The sequence below is a fragment of the Stegostoma tigrinum genome, chromosome 4 (assembly GCF_030684315.1).
Source record: "Stegostoma tigrinum isolate sSteTig4 chromosome 4, sSteTig4.hap1, whole genome shotgun sequence".
NCBI lineage: Eukaryota > Metazoa > Chordata > Chondrichthyes > Orectolobiformes > Stegostomatidae > Stegostoma > Stegostoma tigrinum.
The window spans coordinates 63,659,787-63,680,609 of record NC_081357.1 but is presented as its reverse complement, the minus strand read 5'-3'; the positions used below and the strand labels follow the sequence as shown (position 1 = coordinate 63,680,609).

General features: G+C 41.1%; 1 protein-coding gene across 4 annotated transcripts in view; it reads right to left on the bottom strand.

Annotated features, from left to right (window-relative positions):
• Positions 1–20,823, bottom strand: part of LOC125452948 (synaptotagmin-like protein 2) — a 236,612-nt gene that overhangs the window by 5,743 nt on the left and 210,046 nt on the right. For all 4 annotated transcript variants that reach the window (XM_048531952.2, XM_048531951.2, XM_048531953.2 and 1 more), the window contains 5 exons: positions 19,245–19,347; positions 14,399–14,560; positions 11,853–11,931; positions 11,089–11,188; positions 2,463–2,668 (listed from right to left, as the gene is read on the bottom strand). In XM_048531952.2, coding sequence (XP_048387909.1) covers positions 2,463–2,668; positions 11,089–11,188; positions 11,853–11,931; positions 14,399–14,560; positions 19,245–19,347 — 650 coding nt within the window. The remainder of the gene's footprint in view (positions 1–2,462; positions 2,669–11,088; positions 11,189–11,852; positions 11,932–14,398; positions 14,561–19,244; positions 19,348–20,823) is intronic.

Here is a 20,823-nt window from a genome sequence, read left to right as displayed (position 1 = left end):
ATGATTTTCTTTCTATCTGGTCTAAGACTTGACCTTGGAATTTATTCCCCAGGGCAGATATCATTCATTCAAATGAGGACAAAGTCAGACAGAGCAATTTAGTTAACTAGAGAACTATGATTAAATTGGCCCATTTTCAATTAAAATGTTTTATCAAGTGAGATTCATACTGCTTGTTCCACCATGACTCATTGTGACTTATCTTTTGCAATCTTCCTTTCTTCATCTTATCATTTATGCTACTGAGTTCCTCAGTTTCTTATGGTATCATTCAATAGATAAGGTGGAAGTGCTTGTCACTGCTAGAACCTTGCAGTGTTCATGCTGATGGTACTAATTGCTCAGTACTTCAAATGGTGCAAGCCAGGAACCACCCCTCCCCCTCACAAAGGTGCTCAAACATTATCTCTAAGGACATGGCCCACAAAGGACAGCTCAATCCACTCTGCAGACTGGGACCTGGAAGTGCCAGTGAGTTGGATGATGGAGAGGAGAGCTATCCTCTATCCTAGTACCTGCCGCAGGAGGCCATTCCACCAGACGCAGTCTAGACCACGATAGCAAACCAACTCAGTATTGTGTCCTGAGTTAAAAGGAATACCTAACAGTTCAGGAAAAAGGTCAGTGGTTGTCTGTGTTGTACAAGGTAAATGATTCTTAACAGTCATAGCGCTGCCACTCACTCAAATTTGTTACAGCACACGTCACACCAAGGCTCATGGACTACGCTTCCCACTGTTGCATGTATCATGTCCATTCAATGGGTGTCAATTACCTTATCCTGCCAAACAGCTAACCCTCTGCTTCCTGCACACTTACTGCTGTCACCTCACCACTTCTCATGTTTATGCATTACCACTAGCTGCTCTTCCATTGCACTCAATCCTTCCTTTTTGTCTCGTTGTGGAAATAACTACCATACCTCTGCAGATTGCTGACTACTGGAACTGGACAAACTTTGACTGAAGTCCCTATGCAAATGATTCTTTGTAGCAGTGATTTTGATGTACCACAGTGTCATAAAGTGACATATCCATGCACTTCATTTTTCAGTTCTCCCTACTGTGATAAGGTGCCTGATTCTCCCTCTATGCTTAGAAAACTGTGTCTAAAAGACTGAAGTGGGTAGTTTCCAAATAGGAGATCACTGATAAAGCAAGCTGAAAGACATGATGCATCCTATGTAGAGGCACGAGAATTATGTTTTCCCCTGTACAGAAAGTAATGCATTGAAGCAGATTACACTATTTCTTCAGTGCCGCTGGGTAAAAATTCTAGAACTCCCTTCCTAACAGCATTGTGGGTCTATCTGCAGAATATGAACTGCAGCAGTTCACTAACAGAGCTCACCACTTCTCTCTTAAGGGCAACAAGGAATGGACAATAAATGCTGGCCCAGCTAACGATGCCACATACCATAAATGAATAAAAAAGAAGCAGGCAAGTCGGCTAAAATATGAGAGCTGATCTGAGAGCAGGCATTATGTTGTGGGTGGTGCTGGGTGGTATGCAAATGCAATAAACAAAATCAGAAATTGCTGAAAATACTCAGCAGGTCTGGCAGCATCTGTGAAGAGAACTGCCAGGTAGGTAGGGTGATGAGGTCATGTTGTGGAATTCGGAGAATCAAAGTGATGGGGGAAAGATTTGGGGGTTATGGGGGATGTCAGAGTGTCAGGAGGGAGTTGAGAATCAAAGAGAGAAATCAAGAAGTTTGGTAGGGGAGGGATTCTGTGTTGGGGAATCAGAGGGTGAATTGGGGAACTGTGGTGGGAGGTGGGCAGCATTAGTTGTGTAGTTATCCAGGAATTCAGCATGGTTTTGTCTGATCTAACCTTTCTGAACAACTGTGCAGGTAATTAAGTCTGATCTCTCTCAAGTCTCCAATTCTGCTCATCTAAGTTCCTGGGAATTGTCTAGTTGAAGTTTAACCTTCCCAATCAATTCCCATAGTCACTGTTAGGAGCTCCTGAGGATTCCCAATGCATATTTTTGGGGTTATATCTGGTCTCCAAACATCCAAAGACACAAAAGATCTGGGCCTATATTTAGCCTGAATTTTTTAAAAAGATAATGATATATACAAATGACAAACATTATGTTACATCCACATTTTGCAATCCTGTAGTGAAGTCATTAATGGGAAATTGGGACTTACCATAGTTTGTGCCAAGCAACAATGAGCTGCAATGCAACCATGAATTAAAAATGTTCCCCAAAAGAAAACTGCTTTTTAAAAGCTGTAACTCTCACTGGCTACACAACAGAATAGGTAGTGCAGTTATTTCTACCTCAGCTGCATCATAGTGCATTTTAAAACATATTTAGAATAAAGCAATAATTGAGTTGTTACAGTATATTTCCCATCATCTCTGCATGTCAGGATCTAAATCTATATCTTCAAGCATTACAAACTATTTTCTGTAAATTGCAGACACAATTACAATTCAAACTTTCAATACCTGTGCCTAGATTCAGGCGAATTCCTCCAAGAAACTGATTAGTGAAGGTTTCATGGTCCCAGATGGATAGTTCTGCACAAGCCTCCATTATTTCATCCAGCCTAAATCCATCGTACACCATAGTATGGTTATAGATTGGATTAAGGCTTTTCTTTACTATTCGGGTCTTCTGTCTGCTCTTCTTACTGGTATCTGGTAAAATATAACTAGAAGGAGAGAAGCAAGAAGAAAATGGTAGTGAACAGCTTCAGATAGTGTAAAATAAATTTGACAATGAACCACTCTATTTCAAGCTGTACATCTAGTGAATTCTGTTGAGGGCCAAATTGTGTAATATTTTAGGAACTAGTCACCTGATGTTAAAAAGCAAAATTTTATGAAATTGTGTATGCAAAACGTTATAAAGTGCACATGCATGAAACAGTTTTGAAAGCATCAACAAAGATTGATCTCTATTTTACAAATCTTGTCCTTCCCATAGCATCACATAATGTGAGACAATCATGTTAAAATAATCTCTTAAAAAGACAGTAATAAAACAACTGCATTATGTAAGCTTCATAGGGGTTATATCATTCTTTTGCTGCTGGCTGCTGGAAAAAAGTAATGCTAACTATTTAAAAAAAACAGAACTTTCAGTTTCCAGAACCAGTGGGGAGGTAAAACTGAAATCACATCACCTAATTTGATTTCTTACTATTGCCATATGTACTGAGATACAGTAAAAAGTATTGTTTCATATGCTAACCAGACAAATTATACCTTAAGTACAGTAGACTAATAGCTGGATAGGGTGCTTCCTATGGTGCATCTATAAAAATTGGTAAGAATCTTTGTGGAATTTCCTTTGCCTTCTGAGCAAGGAGAGACATTGATGTGCCTCCTGAACTGTAGCATCAATGTGGATGAACCTCGATTAGATCATTGGTGATATTTACTCCTAGGAACTTGAAGCTGTCAACCAGCTCTATGTCAGCACCATTGATACAGATAGGAGTGTGTCCTCCACTCCCCTTCCTGAAGTCAATTATGAGCTCCTTAATTTTGTTGACAATGAGGATTAGACTGTTATCTTCACACCACACCACAAAGCTCTCTTTTCTCCTTCCCATACTGTGTCCTCGTGCTGTTTGACATCCAACACACTATAGTGCCGCCATCAGAAAATTTGTAAATGGGGTTAGAGGTGAACTTGGCCACTTAGTCATGAGTGTATAAGGAATGTAGTAAGATGCTGAGTATGCAGCCTTGCAGGACACAAGCGTTGAGGATTCTTGTGGAGGAGGTGTTGTTGCCTATCCTTACTGATTGTGGTCTGTGGGTCAGGAAGTCAAGGATCCAGTTGCAGAGGGGGTAGCAGAGTCCTAGGTCTTGGAGTTTGAAGATGGATTTTGTGGAATTATGGTGTTGAAGACAGAGTTAAATTCAATGCATAGGAGATTGACGTGGGTGTCCTTATTAATCAGATCATTGAGGGGTGAGGGTAGGGCCAGGGAGATGGCGTCTGCCATGGACCTATTGTAAAATTAGGCAAATTGTAATTGATCAAGGCAATCTGGGAGACTGGAGTTGATGTGTGCTATTATTAACCTCTTAAAGCACTTCACAAAGATGGATGGCAGAGCCACCAGTCAGAACCTCACATCGTAGTAAGGAGAGGTTAAAGATGTCTGCAAATACTCCTGCAAGCTAGTCCATGCAGGATCTAAGGGGATGGCCAGGGACTTCAGTCTTGGCTAGTCATTTTCCAGAGGTTCACCCTAGAGAAGGCCAATCTGAGAGCTGTGACAGTGACTATGGGCACAGGTGCACCAAAGGCTGTCAGGGCCAGTGATACCATTTCACTAACCTTCAGAAAGAGCATAGAATGCATTGAGCTGATCAACCAGGGATGAACTGTTATTAGTGATTCTACTCAGCTTCACTTTGTAGCCCATTACTTCGTGTAAGCCTTGCCGTAGTCAACGTGTGTTTGTGCGGGAAGTCTGGGATTCTATGTTAGTCTCGTATTGTCTCTTGACATCCCTGATGGCGTTGCAAAGATTGCACCTAGAATTCCTCTATTGGTCAGGGTCACCTGACTTGAACATCTCAGATCTGGGCTTCAGTTGGGAGTGGATCATCTGGTTCATCCATGGTTTCCAGTTTGGGAACACTTGGATTAACTTATTTGGCATGCTGCCTTCTACACACTTACTGATGGAGTCTGTGACAGCAGTGGCACACTCAGTTAGGTTGGCTGCTGAGTTCTTGAATACGGACCAGTCCGCTGGTTCCAAGTAGTCATGCAGGAGCTTCATCTGTTACCTCAGAGCAGCACTGTAAGACTTTCTGTATTGGATCCTCACACTTCAGTTTCTGCTGTAAGCTGGGAGAAGGAGCACAGCCTTTTGGTCTAATTTAGCAAAATGCAGGTGGAGAATGGAATGGTAGGTGTCTTTGAGGGTGTGTAGCAATGGTCCACACTTTGGGCTATCTGTTAGATTGAACGTCTATTTCTAATTGTATACCAATAATAGGAAATATGCTGACTTAAATTACTAGGCTAGTTTCACATCCAAAATTCAATTGACTAAGTGTCAGAGCCAGTTGCCTTTCAATCAACCTTTTCTGAACTTTACTTTTGATATTCACAATGTTGAAAATGCAGGAAAAGGTGCAAGCTGATCACAGTGGAGCTTCCTAAAGATCAACAGTCGCTTAACATAAAAAAAGTTCCACGTACAAGATCTATTGATGCAGGGTGATAAAATGATTAAAAGCAAATATTAAACCTGTAAATGTCATTTAAGGGTCACATGAGAATAAATTTAATAACCCATCAATCACTTAGTAAATAGGATCTGAATATTTATGGCACAGATTTAGACGAGTAAATCTCTGTCAGTGCTAGTATTTTATAGCTGAAGCTATCTCTTCAAATTTTTTCACTACTTTTCCTTTCTAAATAATGTCCAATCCTTTTGAAGGATGTTATAATCATTGCATTACAATAAAAAAGCTATTAGATAATTCTATGTCTCAGCAATCTCTACATGAAACAGGATTACCGAATAGAGTTTGGAAGGACAAGGATAATTAAGAGAACTGAGATGTTTATCGTCCACAAAAATATCCAAACGGTGTTTCAAATAGACTGACCGAATCAAATGCCTACTGCCTGCCTTTGTTTGTAAATCCGTGTTTAGAACTGCAGGCAGGGGAGTGAAGGCTGGTGTTTACCACCTCTAAACTGCCAAACTCTGAGTTGGTGGGACTCAGCCTTAACTAGCAGCCTACCTGGCAGTAATGGTTCTGATTTCAAAACTCCAGCTATTGGTTAACCAGGCTCAGTATCCATCAACTGACAGTGTGGAAGATCACAAATACTGCCAGCAGAATGGACAGTGATATTAAGGCATGATCTAACTCAGCAGCTCATCCAGGAGGAGAACTGCTAAATCAGACCTTGCTCATGAGCCAGCATGTATGGCCTATCCCTAGTTGCCCTTAAGGAGGTGGTGGCGAGCTGCCTCCTTGAAACACTGCAGTCCACCTGCTGTGGGTTGACCCTCAGTGCTATTAGGGAGTGAACTACAGGATTTTGACTCAGCAACAAGGAAAGAACGGTGATATATCTCCAAGTCAGGATGGTGGTGTTCCCACATATCTGCTGCCCTTGTTGTTCTAGATGGAAGTGGACGTGGGTTTGGAAGGTGCTGTCTGAGGATCTTTGGTACACTTCTGCAGTGCATCTTGTAGATGTACTCACTGCTGCTACTGAGCGTCAGTGGAAGAGGAACTGGAAGTTTGTGGATGTAATGCCAATCGAGCAGGCTGCTTTTTCCTGGATGATGTCAAGCTTCTTGAGTTTTGTTGGGGCCGCACTCATCTAGGCAAATGAGTAGCATGCAAGTGTCTCAGTAACTTGTTCAGCAAAATGTCATCAGCTAAAACAAAAGAGACACTATTCCTGTGGCAATGGCTAAGTGATGGTGGAACAGGTACAGGATGCTACTAGCAGTTTTCAGACACAACCCTGCACACGGGTGGCTGTAGGGCAATGGCTGCTCTCAACACATCAGGGCAAATTTGGAGTTTGTATCCACCTCAGGTGACAAAGAACAGATCTTTTCAGGTACAGTGCTGCTCTCCCCAGTCCAGAGAAGGAGAAGAAAAGCAACTTTAAACACACCCTGCTCACAAGCTGGATTCCGATATAAGAACTATTTTTTTTTAAAAGAAAGCAACCTTGGACAAAAGCAAGTGACAAAGTCAATAAATGCAGAGTGATATGGAGTCAGAAAGCATAGAAACTGTGGGCAGAGGTGTGGAACTTAAATGGAAAGAAGATCCTGATGGGAATTATATCCGGTCCTCCTGGCAGTAGTCAGGATGTGAGGAAGAAAATAAATCATGAGATTGAAAATACTGTAAGAAAGGCACGATTACAATTATCACTGGGGACTTAAATATGCAGATGGACTTGGAAAGTCAAGAAAAGGAATTCGTAGAATGTCTATGAGATGATTTTTTTGGAGTAGTGTGTGGTAAAGCCCACTACGGAGTGGCAATTCTGGATTTGGTAATGTGAAATGAGGCAGATTTGATTAGGGAGCTTAAGGTGAAGGAACGTCTAGGGAACTGTGATCAGAACACGATAGAATTCACCCTGCATTTTGAGAGGAAGAAGCTGGAATCAGCTGTAATGCTACTGCAGTTGAGTAGAGGTAACTACAAAGACTTGAGGGAGCAGCTGGCCAGAGTTGACTGGAAGGGGGTGCTGAGCAGGGAAGATGGTACAGCAGCAATGGCGGGAGTTTCTGTGAGTAATTCGGGAGCCACAGCAGAAATTTATCCCAAGGAAGAAGAATCGGACTAAGAAGAGGACGAGGCAACCATGGCTCATGAGATAAGTCAGGAACAGCATAAAAGCAAAAGCAAACACTGTGGTTAAGATTAGTGGGATGCTAGAGGATTAGGAACCCTTTAAAAACCAGCAGAGGATAACTTAAAAAAAGTAATAGCGAGGAGAAAATGAAATGAAGTAAGCTAGCTAGTAATATAAAAAGACAATTGCAAGGGTCTTGTTTTTTTTAGTTAAAGGTAAGGGAGTGGCAAGAATAAACATTGGATCACTGAAAAATGAAGCTGGAGAAGTAGCAATGGGCAACAAAGAAATGGCAGAGGAACTGAATAGGTGCTTTGCATTAGTTTTCACAGTGGAAGACACCAGCAGTGCAACAAAACTTCGAGAGCCAGGGGCAGACGTGAGTAAAATGGCCATCACCAAGAAGAAGAAGCTGGGGAACATGAAAGGTCTGAGGTGGATGAATCACCTGGGCCAGATTTCTGAAGGAGATAGCTGAAGAGAATGTAGAGGCATTGGTGGTGATTGTTCAGAAATCACTGGAGCTAGGGATGGTCCCAGGCAACTAGAAAACAGTTAATGTAACACCCCAGTTTAAGAGGGGAGGAAGGCAGAAGAGAGGAAATAGCCCATTAGCCTGACTTCAGCCGTTAGTCAGATTTCAGGGTCCATTGTTGAGGATGAGATGGTGCAATACTTGGAAATGCACGCTAAAGTAGGGCTTAGTTTGCAGATGACACAAAGATAGCTGGAGGGACAGATATTATTGAGGAAGTGAGAGGCTGCAGAAGGACTTTGGCTAGGAGAGTGGGCAAAGAAGTGATGGATGGAGTACAACATGGGAAAGTGTGAGTTTATGCACTTTGGTAGAAAGAATGGAGGTATAGTTTAAACAGGGAAAGGCTTTGAAAATCTGAGGCACAAAGGGACGTGGGAGTCCTAGTTCAGGATTCTCTGAAGGTTAACATGCAGATAACGTTGGCAGTTAGAAAGGTAAATGAATGTTAGCTTTCATTTCAAAAGAGTTAGAATACAAAAGCAGGGATGCACTGTTGAAGCTGTATAAGGCTGTGCTCAAAGTGCGTTCAGAATATTGTGTGCAGTTTGGCCTCTGTATCTAAGGAAGGATGCACTAGCATTCTCCAGGGGAAGTTTACAAGAATGATCCTGAGATGAAGTGCTGGTGATATGAGGCCCAATTGAGGATTCTGTATCTGTACTCCATGATGTTTAAAAGAATGAGGCGGGGGTGAGGTGGAGGGGGTGCAGACGCCATTGAAACTTAGAGAATACTGAGAGGCCTGGACACAGTAGACATAGAGATGTTTCCACTAGTAAGAGAGGCTAGGAACTGGGCAAAGGCTCAGAGTGAAGGGTCAAACATTTAGAACTAAGATGAGGAAAAATTGGAACTCATTGCTTAAATACAATCGCCACTGAGCTTGTTTAAGATAGACATCAGTAGAATCTTGATTAAGATGGGGAGGAAGGGTTTTGGGGAGGCTGCAGGAGAACAGTGTTGAGAAACACATCAGCCGTAGTGGAATGGCTTAATACTGCTCCTATATTTGATTGTCTTATTATTTTCCCAAATGCTGTGCTATTACTTCCTTAATAATGGATTCCTAAGTAAATGCTGGTCCAGCTGCAATGTGCATATCCCAGGGACAAAAATAACATGCTGAAAGTACTCAGCAGGCCAGGCAGCATCTATAGAGAAAGAAAACATTTACGGTTAACGTTTCAGGTTGAAGACATTTTATCAGAACTCAGTTCCACAATGGCCTCAGCTCTAATGAAAAGTCATGGACTTGAAACATTCTTCTACTCACAGTTGCTGCTGGGTATTTCCAGAATGTTATGATTTTACTTCAGATTTCCAGGAACTGCAGTCTTTTTCTTCTTTGTAAAAATTTCCTCACATGTTTCTAGTTAGAGCTACATACAGCTTTTGGAGATATTCTCTTTCAATTATTTTTTAGAATTTCACTTCCAGAATTGTCCAGAAGTTTTAGCTTACTAGTTTTTAGGGACTGTAGATGTTTGAAAAAAGAGACCAAACACCTATTAATTTACTGACAGCGTCTATAGCACAAAAAACTCAGCCATTATTGTATGCAGAAAGAAATTAAACAAAGCAAGCACCATTCTATTAACACATTTATCAAAACTTATGCTATAAGCATAATTTTATTTATTATTTTCTCCTGTGTTTGTTTAGCTTCTTGAACCTGAAAGTTTCATTCACTTACCTAGTGACCAATCCAAAAGTGTGCCATTGCCCTCCAGAAGTCGCTTTGATTTTTCTGTGTTCTAGCTATTCTCTGAAGCAAAATTTTACCGGTTCTGAAGAAGAGTCAGATTCAACTCATGATAACTCTGTCTCTTCCCCAGATGCTGCCTGACCTGCTGAATATTCTGAACAGTTTGTTTTTATTCATGATTCAACAAGGATCCTTCTGTTAACTGTCAGAAAAATGATCCTCCAGAATCTTTAAGAACACTATGACTTAGCATGGGCTTTATCTTCACTGATTAAGGTATAACAGATGAGTGCTGGCCAGGTGAGTAATGCCCACATCCTGACAGTGAATTATTAAAAACTGCTTCCTGATGCCGACTGGCCTGCTGTGTTCCTTCAGCTCCACACTGTGTTGTCTTTGATTCCAATATCTGCAGTTTTTGCTATCTCCTTATAGCACTGCATGCTTCCACAGCTTCTGTACAGGAACTCATCCCACAGATGATTCCCAATTCCTGGCTGCTTTCTGCATAAGACTTTGAGAGGAGCATGATGGATTCCTTCCACAAGCTGCAAACTAAGCAAATCTTCCAACTTCTTTCTCCATCCCGAATTATTCATGTGGTGAATATTACAGCAGTAATTTCTCTGCTGAAATACGCACTTGACAAGCATTATTTCCTTTGGCTCACCCCACTGAGCGAGTTGCAGCCATCACAAAACAAAATCTATGACTTATTCTAAAACATATGCATAATGAGTTAGATTTCTGCAACATTGGGCATCAGTCTATCCATCTAACTTTGAGAGAAGGTAGAAAAAAAAAGAATCAAGAGAAACAGTGGGTGGCACAGTGGCTCTGAGTTAGCACTGCTGCCTCCCAGTGCCAGGGACCTGGCTTCCTCTGATTTTAGCCTTGGGTTAACAGTCTGTGTGGAGTTTGCACATTCTCCCTGTGTCTGCTTGGATATCCACCAGGTTTCTCCCACAGTCCAAAAAGATGTGCACATTGGGTGGATTGGCCATGCTAAAATTTGCCTGTGGTGTCAAGCGATGTGCAGGTGAGTGTGGGGTTACAGGGATAGGCAAAATGCTCTTCAGAGGCAGACATGATGGGCTAAATAACCTCTTTCTGCACTGTGTGGGATTCTATGAATGAGTGGAGCTGCAGCTGGAAGGATAGCAAGTAAAAACAGGAGGACATCAGAGGAATCTTACGATCATAGCAGAAAATAAACTGGAGACCTTTGGGAAATGATGACAATGGAGGCATCAATTCTCGAAGGGAGGCTATAAGCAAGTTCAATATTAAATTCCTTCCAAACTTGGAGACCAAATATCAATTTTACTTTGGAAAAGGAGCTTAAAAATTTCATATCCTCTTATAACCTCTACAGCAGAGTTCTTGGAGTTCCATGCTGTTACACAAAGCACCTGAAACTGTTTTAAATTTATTCCCCGAATTATCTTTTTAATGTTCCTAAATAGCAGTGGTATATAAAGCATGATATGGTTCTGATTTTAACAGAACTTACCATCTCACAAAAGAGTCCACACCACCAGGCTTTACAGGCTGTAACTCTGTTGCTTCTTTTAGCCATATGTGAATTTCCCCACTTAATGGCTTAATTCCATCTGAAGAAAATTGCAGATTATCAGTTATACATTGATTGCATATTCAAGCTTTCCAGAAACAATATCTGTCAGTGAAATCTCAGTTCAGTGGAACTTGCTAAATACTAGGATTACATTTTTCAGGGGGAGAAACAATGTTACATTCCATGTTTATTAGGATAAAAACTTAAATAACGTAACATATTGCTCAATTTTCTGTTGCCTGCATTAAAATAGTTTGGCATGGAACAGTACAGCCAGTACCAGGCCCTTCAACCCATCATGTTTGCACCAATCACGATGCCATTCTAAATTAATTCCATCTACCTGCACACGGTCCATAACTCTGTCTATTCTTTGCCAGTTCTTGTGTCCGTCTAAATGTCTCTTAAATGTTGCTGTCGCAGCTGCTTCTACTACCTCCCCAGCAGCATGTTCCAGGTATCCAGCACACTCTATAAAAAATCCTTGCCTTGCATATCTCTACCTCCATTTTCTACCTTCTCCAGCCCGGGGAAACATTTTCTAAAGTCGACTTTTGAATCATTTCGTGTTTCAGTTAGATCACCTCTCATTCTTCTAAACTCCAGGGAATAAAAGGAAATTATATGGGCTTTCCTTCTGGTTCAATTAGTGTTTGATTAGAAACAATGATCCCAAGCGTAACTAATTAAAGAAAAATTACCTATTGATTCTGCCGGAATATACTTAAGTGCCACACGGATTTCTCCTCGATTGATGTTTCCTTCCGCTAGACTGGATGGCTGAAAATGTACAGAAGTTGCATCACATAAGGTTGAATAAAAGGACAGTGTGCAATTTCAATATATCTTAATTAATTCATATTTTGGTACATACTGCACTAATGGACACCTCCAAAAGGTTACATCACAATTACACCACAGTATTTAACATTAATTGTTCAGCTGCTGGTTCAAAGTTATCTTGTCGATTGCACTTTCCATGGCATTGAATAATGGTTCACTGCACACAAGTGTTTGCATACTGTGCAGATGTCCAGTTCCTTGAAGGGTAATTTTGTTTTAACTTTTGAACTTGGAAAGTAAAAGCATTCACTCTCTACTACCATTAAAAATATTGAAAGTAGATTTATAAGGTTTTGGACTTTAAATTAAAGTTTCATCAAAACCACATTTCATGGACCTTTCATGATTTTTTTGACAGCAAGGATTTGAAAAAGATATACAATTAATGCAATGCTTTTAAAGCAAAATATTCTAGCAAATTTTAAACTGCACAAAATATTATTAATGCTTCAATTCAATGTGTATCTCTCAGTGTAGGCTTGTCTGGGTAACCAAGACAACTGGAAAAAAAAGTGGTCATTTCCTGTGAGACAGAAAGCAGAAGAGGGGGATTATTTATGGCAAGGAGCTTTTCAATCAAGCGCCAAAAAGGTTCTGCAATGGAGATGACATTCTATTCATGGGGACATAGGAATAGGAGTCAGATATTTAATTATTTGAACATGTACATTCATTCAAAATGACCCTGGCTGATCTGTGACCTAGTTCCTACATTTGCTTTTGCACCATATTTCTTAATACAGTTAGTTAATAAGAATCTATCAGCATTCCAGTTAAAATGATCAATCGACTTATCATAATTGCAGTTTGCAAAAGGGAATTATAAATCTTTACCATCCTTAGTATGTAGAATTAATTTCTAATTTTACCCTTGAAAGGACTGGTTCTAGTCTTTCAGCAGTTTCCAACTTCATACACTCCATCACTTCCTCCCAGATCCCAGTATATTCTACCATTACATATCAATAACCCCGTCACTCTTCAAATTCTCAAGTCCTTGGTTCCCTTACCCGCAGAAATATATTCCATCTAATCTTGAAAACTTTGAATGGATCATCCTTAACCTGCTTAATTTTGTGGAAAACAAACCTAGTTTATGTATGCTTCCTAACAATTTAATCCATGGATTCCACATATCAATGATTACTGGATCTCCCACAACTGTCATCCTGGGAGCTACCATTCACCAGAAATTGAACTGTACCAGTCATAGAAATACTGTCGCAACAAGAACAGATCAGAGACTAGGAATTCTGGGCAAGCACTTCACCTCCAGACTCCCACGATCTGTCCACAATCTACAAGACAGAAGTCAGTTGTGTGCTGGAGTACTGTCCACTTGCTTGGAGGAATGTGACCCCAATAGCACAGCACCATCCAAGGCAAGGTATCTGCATGGTTGGCACCCCATCCAGCAACTTAAACATTTGCTCTTTTCACCACTGACATACAGCACAGCAAGGTGTACTCAACTGATTCCTGGGATGTGGGAGTTATTTTCTGATCACTTAAGGTTAGACAGATAGGCCTACATTCATTGGAGTTTAGAAGAATGATTGGTGAGCTTATGGAAATATATATGATTCTAAGGAGACCTAACAGGATCGGTGCTGAAAAGGTTATTCCTCCTTCACGGGAGAGCCTAGAACAAAAGAAACTAAGGAGTCCTCCGTTTGAGATGACAGAGATTTCAGTTTTGTCACTGATGAAGTTCCTGAGAGACAAAAAAATCCAACTAGCCCAGCATTGAATATGCACAATATGGAAGCTTGCACGACTCTTGAGGGTAGACGATTCTAAAGGTTCGCAACAATCCCAGTAAAGATTTATTTTCCCTCCTCATGCCTAAAGTGACCAATATCTTATCCTAAGGCAGTGTGCTCTATGCTATAAATTCCCCAAATAAATGAAATAGCCTCTCATTGTCTACCAACAAACCTATTCAGAATCTTGCATGCCTTAATAAGATCAGCTCTTATTCTTCAAATGGATTTTGTGAGTTTCCTCTGAGTGCACAAAGTTCTCCTCCTCCTTCTCAAGCATTTCATTAACATTCTCCCAAGATAAACACAGGTGACAGTTCTCTGAGAGTGAGTTTTTGCTGTCTGGCATTGTTCTCAAACCAATGTCAAGCTGGTAGTTTCCATTGTTGACTTCAGGAAACATTGTCACCTGCCTCATTCCCAATTCCAATTGTATATTAAAATCTTGGTCTAAGAGTCACAATTCAGCATGATGCCATCCTCATACTGTGCTCTGTGTAAAAATTATATACTATTAGCTTCTCTAGAAGCTTACATTTTAGACTATTTCAAATAACTTACAATCAAAACCAAATAACCCAAGCAATGATGTTGTTCCTTGGTTAAAAATATAAATCTTATGCAAAATTAGTAATTGTTACCTTGGACTGCAAGGTGTACCAATTTGGTGTGTTATTTCTCCAGTCCCAGCTATTCATCTCCACCTCTGTTTCTCCAAGGAATACATTCCGACCAAGAATATCATTGTGCCACACGGAGACATTCAGAGTTCGATTCAGAAGTTCTTGCTTCTTTATTTTGTACTAAAAAGAATACACCAATAAATATAAGCTCAATCAGTCTGGGACATATCATAAGAGTTTCATTCGAGCTGTATCTAAAAGAATTGTACTTAGCTTTTTATGTGTGTTCATACAATTCAAGTTTTCCTTTGATAACTTCTAAAATTGTTCTACAACATGCTGCTTTTATGATTTTTTTTGCCAAATTTAGAGTGATTATACTAGAATGACTTCAAAGTATTTTAGGTGAGTGTCATTTTATACCTTTGCTGATATGGTTACCAGGATGAGCATAACAATATTAATAACTTTAATATAACAATTTTAACAATATTAAAATGGAGAGTAGCATAATGGAATAAATACAGTTATGCTTCCAAACTTTAAACCCTCAGCTCTGCAATTTTTTTTTCAATACTTTTTGGAAGCTTAGGTTTCCTTGCTCGCTCAAGAGGGGCCACCTTTCTGGGTGACATTGTCCTGCAGACCCTCTGAGTGGAACTGCAACCCCTAGAGGGGAGTACTGATGAGGATGAATGGACAGATTGCCATAATAAGACAGCAGCCGCTTAATTGGCTGCCACCCACTGAGCCTTTAGTCCCACTGAGAAATCCCTGCAAGGAGCATTTCCATTTGCTTTGACTAATGTGTACACACACTCACCCAAAGAATTTAGGAATAAGGTAACAAAAGAACAAAACGAAAAATACAACACAGGACAGCCCTCCAAGCCTGTGCTGATCATTGTGCCCTGACTAAACTAAAAGACAAACCTTCTGCTTTTATTTGGTCTGTATCCCTCTATTCCCTCCCTATTCATGTAACTACCCAGATGCCTCTTAAATGTCACCACGTGCCTGCTTCTGTCATCTCTTCTGGCAGTGCACTCCAGGCTCCTACTACTCTCTGCATGAAAACCTTCCCTCGCACATCTCCCTTAAACTTTTCCCCTCTCACCTTGAATGTGTTCCCCCTTATAATTGAAACATCAACCCTGGGAAAAACCCTCTGACTATCCATTCTATCTATGCCTCTCATAATTTTGTAAACGTCTATCAGGTCTCCTCTCAGCTGCTATCTTTCCAGTGAAAAGAATCCCAGCCTTTTTAACCTTTCTTTGTAGCCAATGCCTTCAAGAACAGGCAACATCCTGGCGAGCCTTCTCTGCGCTCTCTCCAAAGCTTTCATGTCCTTTTGGTAATGTGGTGACCAGAACTGCACACAGTACTCCAAATACAGTCCAACAAGGGTTTTGTATAACTGCAATATGGTTTGCCAGCTCTTGTACTCTATGCCTTGGCCGATGAAGGTAAGCATGCCATATGCCTTCTCAATCACTTTGACCACCTGTGTTGCCACTCTTTGGGAACTGTGGACCTGCACGCCCAGATCCATCTGTATATTAATCTTCCAAAGGGTTTTACCATTTACATTATAATTCACGGCTAAATTTGATCCTCCAAAATGCATCACTTCACATTTGTCGGCATTAAACTCTACCTACCATTTGTGTGCCCAAGTTGCCAATCTATCTATATCCTAATGTATCCTTTCACAATTGTCGGCACTATCAGCAACTCCACCAATCTTTGTTTCATCTGGAAATTAATCAAACCACCTAATTTTCCTCCAGATCATTTATATATACTGCAAATAACAGGGGACCTAAGACTGATCCCTGTTGAACACGACCAGTTTTTGTCTCCATTCTGACAAACCCTCTGTCTTCTGTGACCAAGCCAGTTTTGTATCCATCTAGCCAGCCTGCGCAAAATTTCTTGTGATTTTAGTTTTTGTACCAATCTGCCGTGTGGGAGTTTACGAAATGCCTTGCTTAAGTCCTTATAAACTACATTCAAAGCCGTTCCATCATTAATTATCTTTGTCACCTCTTCAAAAAATTCAGTCAGGTTGGTGAGGCATGACCTTCCACATACAAAACTATGTTGTCTGTCACTAACTAGTCTGTTTTCTTCCAAATGTGCATGTACCTCGTCCCTCAGTATTTTTTCCAAGAGGTTCCCCACATCAGATATTAGGTCCACTGACCTATAATTTCCTGGATTACCCCTCCTTCCTTTTTTAAACAAAGGAACAACATTGGTTAATCTCTAGTCCTCTGGAACCTCGTCTGTGGTCAGACAGGATATGAAGAGATCTGCTAATGCCTCAGCTATTTCTTTCCCTCGTATCGCACAGTAACCTGGGATAGGTCCCACCATAAAACAAGGCTATGTGTCCACAGGATTATATTAGAGTTTAACTGGGTAAACCTACTCACGAGCCACTGCAGCACATTAGTCTATTCAGCAGACCAACATGATTCCAGCCTTTCGTGGTTCGTTATGTCCTCTCAGAATCAACTTGACAACAAAGACACCTAGTTATTTTTCTAGACATAGTAGGCACTGCCGATGTGGGAGAATCAGAGATAACAAGGTGTAGAGCTGGATGAACGTAGCAGGTCAAGCAGTGTCAGAGGAGCAGGAAAGCTGACACTTCGGGACTGGACCCTTCTTCAGAAATGGGGGAGTGGAAGGGGATTCTGAAATAAATAGGGAGAGAGGGGGAGGTGGATGGAAGATGGATAAAAGGGTAGATAGATGGACAGGAGACAGACAGGACTCTGGAGGCAGGGATGGAGCCAGTAAAGGTGAGTGTGGGTGGGGAGTTGGGATGGGGGTTGGTCAGTCAAGGAAAGGCAGACAGGTCAAGGAGGTGGGGATGAGGTTGGTAGGATGGTGGTGGGGGTGTGGGTTGAGGTGGGAGGAGCGGATAGGTGGGAGAAAGGACGGACAGGTTAGGGAGGCATGTATGAGTTGGGCTGGTTTTGTGATATGGTCAGGGGGAGGGGAGATTTTGAAGCTTGTGAAGTCCACATTGATACCACTGGGCTGCAGGGTTCCCAAGTGAAATATGAGGTGCTGTTCCTGCAACCTTTGGGCGGCATCATTGTGGCACTGGAGGACGCCCAGGACGGACATGTCGTCTAAGGAATGGGCGAGGAATTGAAGGGGTTTGCAACCGGGAGGTGCAGTTGATTATTGTGAACTGAGCATAGGTGTTCCACAAAGCAGTCTCCAAGCCTCCGCTTAGTTTCCCTGATGTGGGAGGACCACATCGGGAGCAGCGTATACAAAGTACCACATTAGCAGATGTGCAGGTGAAAATCTGTTTAATGTGCAAGGATTTCTTGGGGCCTGGGATGGGGCTGGGGGGGAGGTGTAGGGGCAGGTATAGCTCTTCCTGCAGTTGCAGGGAAAAGTGCCGGGGCCGGTGGGTCTGGTGGGGAGTTCCAGGTAAATTACAACAAGTTGTCCCTGCTCCTGTGCTCAAATCTTCTCACAATGAAGGCCAACATCCATTTGCCTTCTTAACTGCTGGTTGCCTCTGTATATTTACTTTCAATATTCCCAGGTTGCATTGCCCCTCCAAACTATTACCTTTCAAATAGAAATGTGCTTTCCTGTTTCTGCTGCCAAATGAATAATCTGCATTTACACACATTATCCTTCATGTGCTAGCCATTTATCCGCTTACCAAACTTATCGAAATCATACTGCATCTTTCTTACAGCTCAACCTCCCACCCACTTTGTGTCATTGAAAAGCCTAGAAATATTGCATTTATGCAGCAGCACTAAGCCAATTGATCAATGACAAAACCAACAGATTAAGGAAAATAAATTTCTGTTTAACAACCTATCTTAAGATTCAGACATTCACTTGAGGGTAGAATACCAATCCACTCAAATCAGGTGGCTTAGTTGCTCATCTTTAAATTCTTGTCTTTATACTTCTGGCTTTCCTTTCCAACATACTCGTTTGTTTTATTTTTCATTGTCTTTTGTATTTTCCTCAATCTTTCAATTCATAGATTATTTTCATTTTATATTCGCTTGAAATAAGTTGCTTCCTGAAGGAAGAAAATTCTCTCCACATTCAACTTGTTAAGTACTGAAAAGCATCAAGAAAGTTGAGGATGTGCAGTTTGTAGTATTAAAATTAATTATAAATGTGAGTTGTCCGTAGTCTGAAATAATAATGGTTTGCGAATAGCTATTCATATATGCTAGTAGTTTAAAAAGTGTTAGGAGTAAAAGCGATCTCTACAGGTCTCCATTAGGCAGGCAACTCCTATTTGATGCAATCATGATTCATTGTCATACATCCAAAAGAAAATGCAAAGTGCTGCAGTACTGTTCAATTCTTGTGGTCTCCTTACTGCAAGACAAAACGTTTCCACTGCAGAAAGATGAAAATTAGAAAAGAATCCTGTCAGCATTTAACTACAAGCGCAGCTGAACTATCCAATTTGATTGGTTTAATATTCTACTTTCAATCAAATATCCGAATCTCAAGATCAGTAATCAGACAGAAAGTTGTTTTCTTCAATTTGTTTGATTCTGTCATTGATCATTCGGTTTGGTAGAGCAATATTAGGAAGGCTTAGGTGGTGTGGAAGCATACGGCCAACTTAAATGAAAATCTCTCCCAGCCACTGTGAAATAATATGGTCAGAAACATTGGCAGAACCATAGCCTTGGCATTGCATCTTCCGAGATGAAGGGATTGGATTAAAGTAAATGGTTTATTTTGTGGAGATTCATAGTGAGTGTGGATGAGGAGCAATACGATAGTTCTATGTTTTGGCATTATTCTGCAAATGGAATGTCACATACAAGTCAATTTCAGACAAACGTACCTTCAGGGTTTCATTATATTGAGGATTCAGTGAAGCTTTCTTTACAGATGACTTGCGTTTGCTAGGTCTAGTGCGGTCAGGAAGAAGGTAGGTCTTTACATATCTGTTTGAAGAGAAATGTATTCTTTAGAAGTGCAGGTCTCTAAATGGAGTACATTTGTATGCCATTTATCAATGTATAATTTCAATCTCTAATATCTCAATAAGGTTTTAAATATTTTGAATTTCAGACAATTTTTCAGACAAGCCCCTTTGATCATAATGTGGCACTTAGCAAGCCACTCAGTTTCATCAACTGCTATAGAAGTATGAAAATGCTAAGAAACAGCTGGCATTAATAACCAGAAATAACAACAGCAAACACAGCCTGTTGACCCTGAAAATTCTGCCTGGGGCTAATGCCATAGTTGGGAAAGCTGTCTGACAGACTAGGCAAGCAACAGGCTGACATTGTCATACTCACTGAACCATACGCTTTCACACATTGTCCCAGAAACTACTATCAGCATCCCTAAGAGCAGGATAGACCCAGCAGAAGTGGTGGCACCGTGGTATACAGTTGGAAGGAAGTTGCCTGAGGAATCCTTTATATTGGTTTCAGACCCCATGAAGTCTCATGGCATCAGGTCAAAATAGGTAAGGAAACCTCATGCTGATTACCACCAATCACCAGACTGCTCTCACTCACTCATACCCTCAGCTGAATCATCATTTCTCCTTCATGTTAAACAAAACTTTAACAAGCATGGCGGTTGCAAGGGCACCAATATTTACTACCAAGAATGGCTTGGCAGCAGCACTACTGACTGAGCTGGTCAGGTTTTGAAGGATGGAACTGCTAGACTGGGACTGTGCCAATTCTTAATGGAACAAGGAAGTTGACAAAAACAGACTTGATTTCATCCTCACTAATCTGCCTGCTGCAGATGTGTCTGTCTATGAGAGTATTAGGGAACTGCCACAGAGATCTTTTGGATACAAATCCCACCTTCACATTGAGAATACCTTACATCATGTTTGTGGCTCTATCACTGTGCCAAATAGGACAGACTTCAAACAGATCCAATGTGTGACAGTTGGACATCCGTGAGATGCTTTGGGCCATCAGCAGCAACAGAGCTGTATTTCAACAATCTACAACCTTATGGCCTGGCATATCCCCACTCTACCATTAGAATTTAGGCAGGGGAACAACTCTGGAGTGCAGGAGGGTATGGCAGGGTCTGGACTAGACAGACTTAAAAATGAAGTGTTAACCACAAAGCTACAAAACAGGGTCTCTTGTGCGCCAGACTGTGTAAGACAGAGCTAAGCAATTCCACAACCAATGGATCAGATTGAGGCTCTGCAGTCCCACCAAGTGCACATGCAGGACAAATCCAATTACTCCCCCATCAGCCTATATTTGAATGATGGAATGCGCTTTCAACACTTGCTTAACAAGAACTTACTCATTGATTTTCCGCTTTGAGTTCCATCAGGGCCATTCAGCTCCTGACCTCTTTACAGCTTTGGATCAAGCTTGGATGAAAGAGCTGATTTCCAGAGATAGGGAGTCATTCTCATCCTTTGACATCAA